The 13,261-nt window shown below is 45.5% G+C and overlaps 1 protein-coding gene across 4 annotated transcripts in view; it reads right to left on the reverse strand.

Moving 5' to 3' along the window:
* Positions 1-313: 313 nt before the first annotated feature.
* NTRK3 (neurotrophic receptor tyrosine kinase 3) overlaps positions 314-13,261 on the reverse strand; it is a 220,836-nt gene continuing 207,888 nt past the window's right edge. For all 4 annotated transcript variants that reach the window (XM_072870115.1, XM_072870113.1, XM_072870114.1 and 1 more), the window contains 2 exons: positions 3,428-3,586; positions 314-499 (listed from right to left, as the gene is read on the reverse strand). In XM_072870115.1, coding sequence (XP_072726216.1) covers positions 314-499; positions 3,428-3,586 — 345 coding nt within the window. The remainder of the gene's footprint in view (positions 500-3,427; positions 3,587-13,261) is intronic.

Consider the following 13,261-nt stretch of genomic DNA (forward strand, 5'->3'; position numbering starts at 1 on the left):
TTTTTTGATTCTTTTTTTTTTTTTTAAAAGTCTTATTTTCTGTAACAGCAGCTTCTTTCTGTATTGGTGTGGAAGTTATATATAGAGAGATATCTATAAATATATATAAGCCAAACTGCCTTACAGGTTGTTGTTTTGTGGGATTTTTGTTGGTTTGCTTTTTGTTTTGTTTTTTTTCAGTGTTGTATGTGTAGCAGGCACTTGAGTTTATATGAAGATGTTTGCTTGGGAGCTGAGGGGCAAAGGACTTGGGAGGGGGAGAGGGAAGGAAGGATGGAAGGAAGGAGCAGGGACTTTTGACAAGTGGCCACTGCTAGCCAAGGATGTCCAGGTAGATTGGTGTGGCCTTGCCCAGAGCATGAAGGATCTTGTAGATCTCCTTGATGTTGAGCCGTTGCTGGGGTTCTCTCTGCCAGCAGCCCAACATGATGTCGTAAACCTCCTTGGGGCAGACTCGAGGCCTTTCCAAAACTCGACCTTGGGTAATGCACTCAATGACCTGAAAGAAAGAAAGGAGACATTGAATAGCAGTCGGGCAGCTCCTGGAGGATGTCCTGTCCCAGCTATTTCTTGGCTGATGTGGTACTGTTTAGTGAATGGCAGCAGTGAGAAGCCAAGAGGTCTGCAGGTCCTCAACACTCACCAGTTTGTGTGTTGTTAATGATAATTTTACAGTGAAAAGTTTGTCTCCAGCTGCAGTCTCACAGTTTCCAAAAACCTTCCCCATTTGACACCTACCTACCCCAATGCACTCTCCAAACAGGTCACAAGCAAATGAAACAAAGTTTTAATTTATTATGTCAGTTTTTCCTGCTAATTGAAGAAGGAAAAAAAGCCTTAAATTTCCTAAACTAAAGTTATACTTTGCACAGCTGAAATGATATTTTTCTTCCCTGAAAATCAAGAGTCCTTTCCATTGCAAAGCCCAGGAGAGCTCTACAAGGGAGAGTTCAGAGCATCTTTTCCTACGTCCATCTCCAAGGGCAGCATTGCCTCATTTTGACATAGAAAAGCAGCTGAAAGAATGAAATTTCATCTCAAATCACATCTGTGATGGAGAAAAAAATCTGCAGTGCTAACACTCTATTCTGGGTCAGGTCAGTGCTGCTAATGAGAGAAACGTGAGCTCTTGGATAGCATTAAAGTCTCTTCAGAGCGATGCCATTGGAAAGGACTCCCCTAAGAGTCTGTTTGTGTTTTGTTCACTGGAGGAATGGATGCGAAGGGAAGGGAGGTATGATTTGTCAGAGAGCTGCTATTACTATCTGGCCTCCTTGGTTGGAGTTGATGAGTCCCAGCATTGCAGTGTGCAAGTGACCTGCCATGCTCTGCAGATAAACACAGATCCCAAGCAGTGTGTTGAGGGAAGCCACCCAGCAAGGGGTGTTTGGAATTTATCATTTATGAATAGTAATGGGCTGCCACACAGCTCAACGGATACTTATCGCTTTGCTGTTTGCATATAAATACAGAGGGGAGAGATTAGGACCTGCTGAAAGCAGGGCGAGGAAGATGCAGCATGCAGAGAAGCCTGCATTGCCATAAAGCTTCTGGCAGTGGTGACTTGTGGGATGAGGTGAGTTATGGTTTCTGACAGGACATCCTGGGCATGCACAGGAGCCCTGTGGTGAGCCCTTTCTCTACAGGGCTAAGGAAGGTAATGGACTGGCTGAGGCTTTCAGATGAGGTGGTGCCCTGCCTCATTCCTCTGCTCAGGCAGGGTCTCTTCCAGCCTTGAAAAAAACCTGCTAAAAATGCTCTGGGGGTATGAGGCCATGTGGACGCCACAGGAGGGAGCGGGCATCCCAGCCTTGCTAATGCCCGCACCCAGCAGCGGCGATGCTTGACCAGCATGGTGATTGCTCATGGTCCAGTCCTGGCAGCCTGGAGCTTGGCACAGACTCCGTTAACCAGCCTCTCCACGGGGCTCTACAGCTGCGGCCAGGCTGCCACTGAGACTTGCCCTGACACCTCACCATCCAGGAGCTGGTGGAGGTGTCAGTCCTCTGCAATCACCCAGGTTCTGCCCACCTCTCCACAAATTGTGAAAAATGAGCCAGATGAGAGTTAATGTGGCTCCCTCCCACTAGGATAGTGTGGTCTGGGGTGGGAGTCCTCATCTCTCAGAAAGAAGTGGATACAGCAATAGGAAAGGAAAGGAAAAGATTTTTCCACGGATGGCAAGAAAGCCAATACAGCTGTATCTGTGCAGATTTTAACCAGCCCTCCTCCCTCAAGGTTAGGGGTGACTATTCTCAGTCCTACTGCCCTGCAAAGAAAAACGAGGCAGAAAGCATGGGGATAGCTGAGCTGTCATATTCTAGCGTGCCTATCACCCATGTACAAGCTACATGTGCTCATTTATGTGTGTTTGTATTTACCCTCCCAGGGAAATGCAAGAGCAGCTCATTAAATAGCGTGACAAATAACTTCTGTCGCTGTCGATTCCATTGTTTGTGCCTCTAAAATGTTTGCGTGTGCTACTTTGGGATATACAGTCAGGCCCCATTGAGCACACGAATGGGCAAGTATTAGAGCTGTAAAGCAACACCTTGGATTTGCCATCTCTGCAACTCATTTAATTAAGGGATCTGTATCCAGAAAGCAGAAAATGCACATTTCTCATTACAAAAGGTGAAATTTCTGAAATCCATTAGATACACAGTAGGATAAAAATGTGCAAGGTTCCCACACACTGCTATGTCAATGCCTCTTGTTCCTCTTCTATAATACCCCCTGCTATTCTGAGCAAAAATCTTCCAATGCATTTCTGCTGATGTGCCTCAAATCTCAGCTCTGACACTCTGCTAATCCCAGCCAGCCTTCCCTCAACATTTTTACAGTGCAGCCCTATACTGATGGGCTGCAACTTTTGCTATTCAAAGAAATAACAAGGATGAACCAGCTCCTTTGGTCCCACCATCAATGAACGGGGGCAAACCAAATAATAGATATCCCTATGGGAAAAAGCCCCACAGAAATGTGCCACATGCTATATAACAGGCTTCAAACACTTTCTCATAAACTGAAGACTGCCATAAGAGCCTCAGTTATAAAGTAAGGAGAAAGAGCGCAGAGGAAATGCAGGGCATGACAATAACTTAGATCCCAGCAGTAATTTGGGTATCCTCAGTTCTGGCAGCACCTCAAGAGTTTATCATCAGATGTGGCTGTTATGGAGGTATGTCAGGAACCTAGAAGGGAGAGACTGAGGATGAGCCAGTACATGGCTTTGCAGAGCCCTTTGATTCCTGCATGCCTTAGTTGCCCCAGCTCTTAAACGGAGATAATGACACTTCTGTCATGGTGAAGCCATGGGAGTGCCAACGAGCGGACCATCTATGTACGAACTGCTTTGCAAGCAATCTGGAGAGGAGAGATGATAAAAAGTACAGTTTCCAGCTGAGGTGTCTCAGCGCTGTTGTACCTCTGTGTTTGAGAGCTGAAACCAGGGCTGCTTCCCATATGTGAAGATCTCCCAGAGGATCACCCCGAAGCTCCAGACGTCACTCTCTGTTGTGAACTTCCTGTACATGATGCTCTCCGGAGGCATCCAGCGGATAGGCAGCATGGTGTGTCCTCCAACCTGGGTGAGGGCAAAGGCACAAGGAAATCTGAGTGATGAGAGCCCTGAGGAAGGGGTCAGCCCTGATGTGACATGGACAAACTCAGGACCTCCCTGTGAGCTACATCAATGAGGAGCTGTTCAAAAAAGCTGGGCTGGCTATTGCCTCCCCGACCGCCCATGGGCTTACCCGCCAATCCCACCTGGTTAACATGATGGATAGGGAGTGAAATGTATCAAGATAAATGATGTCCTCTCCTCCCAAAATGGGCTTGTAAAGAAATCAAATGACAAAATGCCAAGAGCATGCTCCAACCCTACAGTTTGATGAACCAGGAGGCAAGGCAAGAGACAGTGTTCAGCAAAGTACTGCATTGAGTTTTGCAGGGCCTCAGTGCTCTGAGGCACCCACCAGAAATATAGCGTGAGGTTTGTCCCTCTTTGGTAAGGTTTTCTAAAAGCCATGCACAGGCATCTGCACATCACCTAATTGCATGAAAGATTTTGTGCTCATAAAACTGTGCTACAGGCATTTTCAAAGAGTGCTTTGAATATGTAAATGACTGCAGGAATGCACTGCAAAAAGGCTATCTGTTTGCAAAGAACAGGCTCTTACAGGCAGGGATATGCCCAGCATTTAATGGAGGCAGGAAAGCCAGCCCCTTTGGAGAGTTTGGAAATCGAAGAGCCCATGGGTGAAGTCCTATTGGGGTATGTCAAGCCAGGGAAAGGCACTTTCTCATTTGGTGTCTACCCTTCTCCAGGGCACATGAATCCAGCAGATATACAGCAGGTTTGCAGGGTACATGCAAACAATTTGAAAGCAGATGGATTTACCTTCAGATTCACTAGAGATTTCTGAACAAGTGTCTCTGAGCAGGACAAGTTTGTCTCTGTTCTGACCTTCTACATAAGAAGCACCATCTGTGGGGAAATAGCTAATTGATAATGCCAGCCAGTGCTGGCAGCAGTATGGCTGCAAGTCTCCAGCACTCGTTTCTGCTGACAGTAAAGTGTCTGAGGTTTTAGTGGTGATGAGAAAGAGTGCTTTTTTGGTACTGCTTGGAAGACTGCTTGTCTCATTATGGACACCAAAAAAGCAAGTGCTAATAACTTTGTAGCACTGCAACTGAATCAGACAGAAGTCTCTCTGGTCCTATGACAGATCAGGGGATAAGGTATCTGGTATCTAGGTTTCCAGCATATGTATGGCTATTCAAAATAATGAGATTGTTGCACTTGCTTGGATGAAAATGTTTCTTGCACAAACAAGAGGTCTCCTCCAAGCTGCCAGTTTTCCCAAGCTGCCACAGGTTTCTTTGCCTGATTACAGCAGAACTAGCGTGGGGAAGGGTCAGTACAGAGACACGCTGCAGTGCTTGGAAGCAAGAGGGACAGTGCTGGGGAGGTGTGTTGGAATAGGGTGTGAAATGGGTATGATGCTTAGCAGGCTTTCTGCACTGAGGGTGCGAGTCAGACTTCTCTGGGGTTTGACAGAATTTGGACCTGGGCTTGCAGTGTTGTACTCAGAGGTCTCTAAACCAGCCCTTTTTCTAACTCTGAAACAGCCTCTTCCTACAAAAAAGAGAAGGGATTTTAAAAGTCTTAGGAACATCTTTCTTTCCTAAGTGCAGAGGTGCTCAGAACTGCGATGCATGAAGATAAAAAGCTCGTTGCAGCTCTACACCTCCTATTTAGAAATGGCTTGGCTGGTGTGTTCTCAGCTTGCTGCTCTGAACTCCCAAGAATGTTCTCCTGTAATGGAAATGGAAATATGCTATTCTTTGTTTGTTCCTTTGAAACCCTGGCTGCAATTTTAGCTTTCCTGCATGCCCAGCTTTTACAAGTTGCTTTCCTTTCTTGTGAAGGGCTCTGAGGAAATGTTATTGACAGAACAGGATATACATCAGACTTGATTGTTGCAAAAACTGGTTTGTGCTAATGCTTATTTTGTTCTCCTTTAAGTAGCACTAATTCTTCAGTTTTCCAGCGATCTCAAAATGATTACTTATTGCAAAGCTCTCTACATTTGCAATAACCTGAATCTTGCAGGATCATTTGAGATTACAGGTAGTACAATGTATTAAGCACACTTAACTCCCTTTTGAACAGGTCTTAGGGCAGTTCAGAAGCTATGAAACAGGTCCTCAGCTTACACAAACAGTATTACAGCAGGTTTGCTTGAATGGGAGGGCCCTGATTTACACCACTTGAGAATCTGGACCTGAAAGCAGAACAGAGAGGCCAGTAGTCCCATCTCAGTTCTAATAAGCTAAAATAAATGAGGTCTTTGATCTCCTCTAGACACATCCTGGTGAAGGACTGCCAGTCAAGTAACATACGCAGTCAATGGTTGTCCCAAGAATGTGGCAACACAGTCTTGGCTTAGCTCATATGGTAGAGTCCAGGGACTGCCAAACCATTCCTCTCAGCCCTGTATGTCATGTAAGACATACCTTTTCCTAAAAATTAATCCAGTAATAATTAATAAACTAATTTTGGGGGAACCCCCCCCCCAAGTAACACCCAGAAATGTGTGGATCCCAAAATATGGCTGAGCTATGCTCATAGATAAGGAGGTATTCTTTGCAGAGGTATTCTTTGCATCTCAAACAAGATGCCACATTTTTGAGAGGAAATGTTAAGTCTTGCACTTACTAGCTAGCTATAAGCAGAACCAGCATCAATTAAACTCTACCATAAAACCACTCTAATGTCTAGCTTAGCACATAAGGGTGACTATTACATTTTAAAGCATCACCTTTGACTATCCCATACCGCTCCCCTTGCAAACTGATTAGGATTAAAATTCCCATTTAACAGATGAGAAAACAGATGCAGGAAGGCAGGGAAAGGCCCTGCTCTGAAGCTGTATAGTAAGTGAACAGTAAGTTGAGTCTCCCTGGTCTGCAGTCAGCTGTACCCTGTTATTTGCTGGTGTAGCAAAATTATTTAGAGCTGAGCACAGGGGGATTGTGCTACTGATGCCATAGGAAACAGAGTGTGTCCAGGGTGACAAAAATCCTTTGCATAACATGTAGTGGCTGTGATCTGTGTTATGCCAGCATAGACTTGCATGTGATTCCAATGGCTACATACTTCTTTTACAGGACCAGCTGTTGCCAAAAGCTTAAAAGCAAAATGATGCTATTAAATCAGGCCAAAAAAAAAGGATGCTTTTTTTTTCTTTTGCAAAGCCAGTTTACATGGCACATCCTTGGCTCTGGAAAGAATTGTTATCGTGTCTTTAGAGTGAAGCTGAAAGTTTGCTTCAGTTGAGCCCCTGTTTGCTCAGAGCTGGGCCTGGCAGGTTTTAGAAATAAGTGACCATGCAGGACTGATGCTTGTCAGAAACATGCTACTTCTGAGTCTTTTCTAAACAGTCATATCATCTTTCCACCCCACCTTCCTCTATTCCCTTTGGGAGCCAGGGATGGGGGAGCCCAGCCATCATGCAGGTTCATCTTCTAAAGGCCCCTAAGGGTGATATGTCCTCAAACAGTGGCATTGCAACATCTCCCCTGGAGACACTCCACAACTTGGAAGAGCAATTTTCTTTCAAGCAAATAAGGCAAGTAAATCCTCTTCTGTTCCTCCCTTTAAAACCTATGATACTACCAAGCTTGCCCTTTCTCCTTGTTATTTTAATGCTTCATAGACCTGCAGACTGAACTCTTTATCCCATTGCCATGGCTGTCTAGCTTTGCTTGACATTTTTAGCTCTCTAACTTTCTCTCCCTAGATCAACTCCCCATACCCCCATTGACATGTTATTCCCATTGCTTTGCTCTTTCAGTTTGCAGTACTATCCTGGTAATAAATAGAGCAATCAGTGCATATCCTCTGAGCAGCCAAAGTTTCCTTCTTCTGTCTCCATTTCAGGATTGCAGTATCACCTAATCATTTCCATCCCTTTCTAATGGCTACTCCCAAGTGCATGACCTGGCCTACAGCCACGTGTTTCTGATACTCCAGGGCACCTGGCCTCTGCTCTGAAGCCTCATTACACATCCAAGTCCATAGACTTGCAAGATAACTAGCCACTCCCTTTGAGAAGCTTATTGCTGTATTAGGTAGGAACCTCAGGGAGCTGGGGGAGGCTCATGAAAGGCCAGCATTAATGGCCATTAGGGAGAGAGATAATTACTTAATGCTAGTACAGCACTTTGACGATGTAAAGCTATATAAGTGCTATGTACAAGTAGTATTATAAGGCTTGAGGTTTGTCTGCTACCGAGGAAAGCTGGTGCCTGGGGAAAAAATTCTCCTTGTCCCAGCTTTCTGAATGACATCCAGCTGATTAGGAAGGGAAAAGACGACGTTATTCCCAATGAGTTCGACAGTACAGCAGCAGGTAGTGGAGCAGCGGTGTTCAGCAAAGACTGTGCAATATATCCACAGTCTAGGCCACTAACAGAGACACCATGGAAATCAAAACCAGAGTAGGGCTGAAAAACCCTCATGAGAACTTTGGACTGGTGGGAATCGAGATCCTAACATGTTAAATGCAGCTTTTGGTGGGCAACCCTGTTTTACCCCTTCCAGCTCAAATACTAGCTCCAGGGCTGTAGCCCAAAGTAGCATTCAGAGGGGAGCTACTGAGCCATCCCCTCCATGCTCACAGCTGAAGGTTGCTTCATGGATCTCAACTAAGAATGGAATTTGGTCTCTGGCATACTCTAAGGCAGTGTTTTATTTTCCTTTTTATGCAGTTTCCTTCCCAATTTTGAAATAAAATAAAAAATAAAGCAGTGTTTTTGTTTTCCTTGGTCATTTGACATTTGCTTTCCAAGGTCATTTGACAGCTTTCTTCCTGTTCCTGTCATACTTCAGGGAGACTCTTGCTCCTGCTCCTGCCTTGGGAAAGTCACAAGAACCACCATAGGTGTCTTCATATGGTGCAACATTATTTGAACTTCCCTTTTATGTGCAGGAAGCTGAGACATTTGAGTTTGTACAGAATCATGAAGCAGTAGTGAAGACCTTGGCACCGTTTCTCTCCAGGAAAATCCACTCAACGCTCAATCCACATGACGTAGTGATAAGACACACATTCTCTGATTGCTGTCTCTGTTCCTGCTGCTGTAGGTAGGGATGACCTGGGATCTTCTTTAATTGCAGACCTGGCCATCATCCCAGGCTGGGCTGCACCAGAATATATGTCCTTTAGACCTCAGCTCTAGAAGCTGGGTGATCCCTGGAAGATACTTAGCTCTGAACCTTCCCCCAGCAACCAGATGTATGTCCCCATCAGGACACATTAATTCCTTCTGCAGGCAGGATGTGTTATTCAGCAGTTCTGGACAGCCTTGTATGAATAACAGCCACAGGTGGTTGGGTTACCCGAGAAGGACACAAGGACAAAAAAAAGCAATGCAAGCAAGAAGCAGGAAAAGCTCCTCTGTTTGGCTAAATTGAGCTCTCAGAGAAAAGCAAACAACAAACAAAACTGCTGTAGATCACACCTTTGTGAGTTGAATTTTGTCAGATCAGGTTGGGGCATGTGAAGGTGGCTTCTCAGGGGCAAGGCAAAAGGCAGCACGTGCTCATGGCTGGGTCTCCAGAAGGAGATACTCCTTCCTTGCCTTCAGTGCTGGATCCAGCAGCACTAAGAGACATTTCTCTATCAGATGTGCCAGTATTTTGCCTGTGTGAGTCCTGACAGATTCCTGGGCACCTTTTGCAAAACAAAGGGATTAACTCTGACATGCCAGACAGAGCTGAGCTTTGCTGAACATTAGCTGTCCTGCACTTCATAGTTTTAACTGTCACCTTACTAGGCTCTTAAGTACCCAAGTAGTTTACATCAGAGGTAGCTGAATTTAAGTGCAAGTTGTGACTGGATGCAATTCCCAAGTACTTTGTCTGTAATTTCCTTTCAGTTTATCCAGAAAGAAGGGTGCTAGCTACATCGGAGATTGCACCATTGCCAGAATTACTCTGGCCTCAAAAAATCCCCAAGGTATTCCCCTGACTAAAAGGCATCATCTGTTATGGCCATACCAGCCCCAGGCTGAGCCTCTTCTAAGTGATTCAAAAGCCGTCACTGCAAACTCTCAGCGTAGCCCTGTCCTTGCCTTCAGGTCTTGCGTCTTTGCTGTCCCTGCCATCATGGCCAGTGCCAAACGTGAGCTTAAAATCAGTCAACAAAAAAACAAAAAGCTTCCACCAAACATTTTGACTCACTTGACTTGTTGTGTCCTTGCCATGCAGCATGTGTCTGCTCCACTTTCTGGGAATGGCAGATCCGATCCTCTCCTAATCCCCCCTCTCCATCTCTGTCGTTGCAGGCTCTGGCAGTGCCGCAGCATGGGGCTTTGCTGCTTCCCTGCATGCCAGTGACTGAAGACATCTCACAGCAATTTGCAAGGGATCACAGAGGGTTTTTGGAGATTTACAGAATGCACAAAGCAACCTGTAGCTCTTTCTCCTACTTACATGCAGCTGTACTGGATGTCCCAGCCTTGCCCAAAGCAGGGGAGATGCAAGTCGCCTGCTGCCAGAGCGGAGGGTTGACTTACCCAGAGAGTGCACAGGGAAAGGAACCAAATGTCCCTGTCGTGAGGTGATGTAAGGAGCCAGATGGACTTGCTCAGGAGCAGGAAAGACTGACCAGGCAGGGTTAATGTGAAATTGAGAAGAGGGCAAGACCTTCCTGCTGTCAGTAGGTCTGTTTGGCAAGGGACTGTTTGCTCCCCCCAGATACTGTGTTTAAACATGAGCCTAAAAGTAAAGCCTGCCATTGACATTGTTTTTCCTTACTTCATTTAACAATCCAGTTGCTTTATGACCTGTAATTCTGAATCACTTTGAATCCAGCAGTGTAATTTGCAAGCAGGGACAGTGGCCTTTCTCCCCCCCTTCCCCTCATCTCTGCTCCACTGAGTGTGTTTTAATCTCATGGTTTTCAGCATTCCTAATGAGCCATTAACAAGCTGCCAATTACTTATGCAAATGAGAGGGGGCAGACATGGAGGGGTGTCTGTAGCTAGAGGTAAATTCTGCTACCTCAAAACGGCCTGAGATAAATCACTACTGCTCTAAGAGCTGCCTGTACCCAAGAGTCCTCTCAGTTATATTATCTGCCATCTAAAAATGCCAGAGGTAATGCAGAGGATGGTTAAGAAAAGGGAAACAGAGGAGTAATCGCACATATATTTTTAATTATGTTTGCCAATAATCTATTTGATGTGCTTCTTACCACAGTTCACCCCTCCCCTTTTCTTCCCAGAACTCAAAGCAGCAGCACCTACTGCTAGGAAAGGGCTGCACAACCAGCCTGCAGAGGAGCAAAGGCCAGCTTCTCATTTTCATATAAGTAAATGCTCCAAAAGCCATGATCTCCAATCCCGGGACATAAATTGTGAGAAACCCCAGCCATGCCTTGTTCAGCTGGGGAGATGTGGGAGCAGAGCAGCTGTAGTTTGCAAAGCACCTAGTAAAGAGGTCAGTGAGGCCACCACCAGGTCCTAGCAGGTCCTAAACCCCTGTCCTAATAGTTGCTACTAGAGCCTTCCCAGGTAAAGGAGAGGTGACCAGCCTCCTGATCCCCTGGGACATCTGCTGAAAGCTTCTTGTGGCCCAGAACGACAAGACCCCACACTAGGATCTCAGTGGAGGAAAGTGGTAGCACTGGGGAAGGATTCACTAGTGGGAGACCCAGTGGCTTCCCAGGAGTCCCACTGCTTGGCTGTGAGTTGGCACTGGGCAGCTTTGCAGAGGGGTGCATGCAGATGGTGGTCTCTGCGGTCTTCTGCACCACAGCCACAACAAGGGCACCACATCTGGGCTGCTCAAAAGCTACCAACTAAGCCACCTTTCTCCTGGTCACTGCCACGATAACAGCAGAGGCTGGGAAGGTCACTAAACCTATTCAAACTACAGCCATCAGATAGTTTGTCAGCACTGTATGGATTTACTAATTTGTCTCCACCAGGCTGGAGACCCTTGCACCACACCACACTTTTTTAGGACAGCCTGCTCAGAGACATGCAATACCCATGAAACAGCACAGCTGGTTCCAACTTCAAAGGGGATCTGTAGTTTGGTTTGTAAAGACTGCATGTGCCAACAGGAATTGTCCATGACTGATCTGCATTATCATTTTGCAGAGAGCTGGTAATACTACAAGAACTGTTTAATAGCTCAAAAGCTAATCAGACAGAGGCTCAGTTAAACCATCATGATGCAAGAAATGTGTCCATCAGGATTCCGCTCTTTTGGCGACACAGAGAATGAAAATCAGCTCAGTTTCTGGCTTCGGAAAGTAGGAAGATTTGCCCAATAAATCTTAACCTGGCGATATAAAAGCAAAGTCTCAAAATGGCCTGAGAAATGCAGCTTAGGAAATAGGACCAATAAAGCACTTGCATGTGTGATCACTCTATGCTAAAATGCTTTCAGATTGGTATCTCATTCCTTCCATCGTCCCTCTCTCTTTGTCCTGACAGTGACTCCCCTCTGGGCAACCAATAATGCTCCGTCTTTGTCTGCAGTCAGAGCCATTCCTGACTGACGACTATACATGATTTAGATAAGGCTCCATTACTTAACTTCTGGATGCTGGATAATCAGTTCAACTGCCTTGGCATTAATCATAATAATATTCAAAATTCATTAGGCCAGATTGTTTGGAAATCTATTTCTTGTTAATGTCAGATTCACTGAGCATAGGCCTAGCAGCATACAGACAGAAATTTAATACAATGCAGGGTATGGGAAGTCCCTATAGAAGCAGTCCCTTTCTTTACATGCAGCTGGACCGTGATCTGGCAGCTCCTGCCTGGTTTGCCATTTGTGAATCTTGTTAAGGAGCAGTGAAACACTGTGAGCATGCTGCCTGTTGGTTGATCAAGGGGCATCTATAGAAATATATAGCTGAATATGGAGTTTTTAAGGGGGAAGGTTAGATGCTTAGATCTGTGCCCACAAATCTTAATACTATCTTTTGTATCTAAAAACTGGGCAGGCAACCCAGAGACTTTTATGCGCAATCATGGTACGGACATACAAAAATCAAAAGTATTTTTAAAATAGAAATCTGTTCCTGGCTTTATTGAAGACTTACAGTACTTTAGATTAGAGGATAGGGCCTTAGTGCTTTACCAAGATGAAAAACTTTCATCAATAAAATAGCTGGATTGTTCCTTCTAGCCAGTTTCCTGTAGGCCAATTGAGGACGATTCCCAATGGTGAGCTTCCTAATGGTTTATTTGGTCTGTTTAAGCATTTTGGGTGATGGTGCTTTCCTTCAGGTATGAGTTCTCACCCTCTAGTTGAATAGTGGTTTCTCAGCAGGGAAACATCACAGAAATATAGAACAACTTCAGAAGATGCATATGCTTTCTCTCCTAATGAAGGCAGTGCAGGCACAGATGGCATCTCAGACAAACACATTGCAAGCCATGTTAAAATAAAGAGCTCATCATTGGAGGCTGCAGTGTCACACCTACTAATGATGTGATTAAACTCATCAGTGCCGGTGGGAAAGCTGTGCCAGCTCTGCCACTGCTGAATAGAGAGCTGCATTTCACGGCAGAGGCAAACCCCAAACTGCACCCCCACCTCCCCCATGAGTTAGGCCACTGTAGAGACACATTGACTATACGATGCTGATGGCTAAACTTCCTGAGACCTAAAATAGGAGAGGTTGCCCTGGACATGCCCTTCCCATGCCTGCCTGAAGCATCCCTGTCA

This window comes from Ciconia boyciana, chromosome 8 (assembly GCF_034638445.1).
Source record: "Ciconia boyciana chromosome 8, ASM3463844v1, whole genome shotgun sequence".
NCBI lineage: Eukaryota > Metazoa > Chordata > Aves > Ciconiiformes > Ciconiidae > Ciconia > Ciconia boyciana.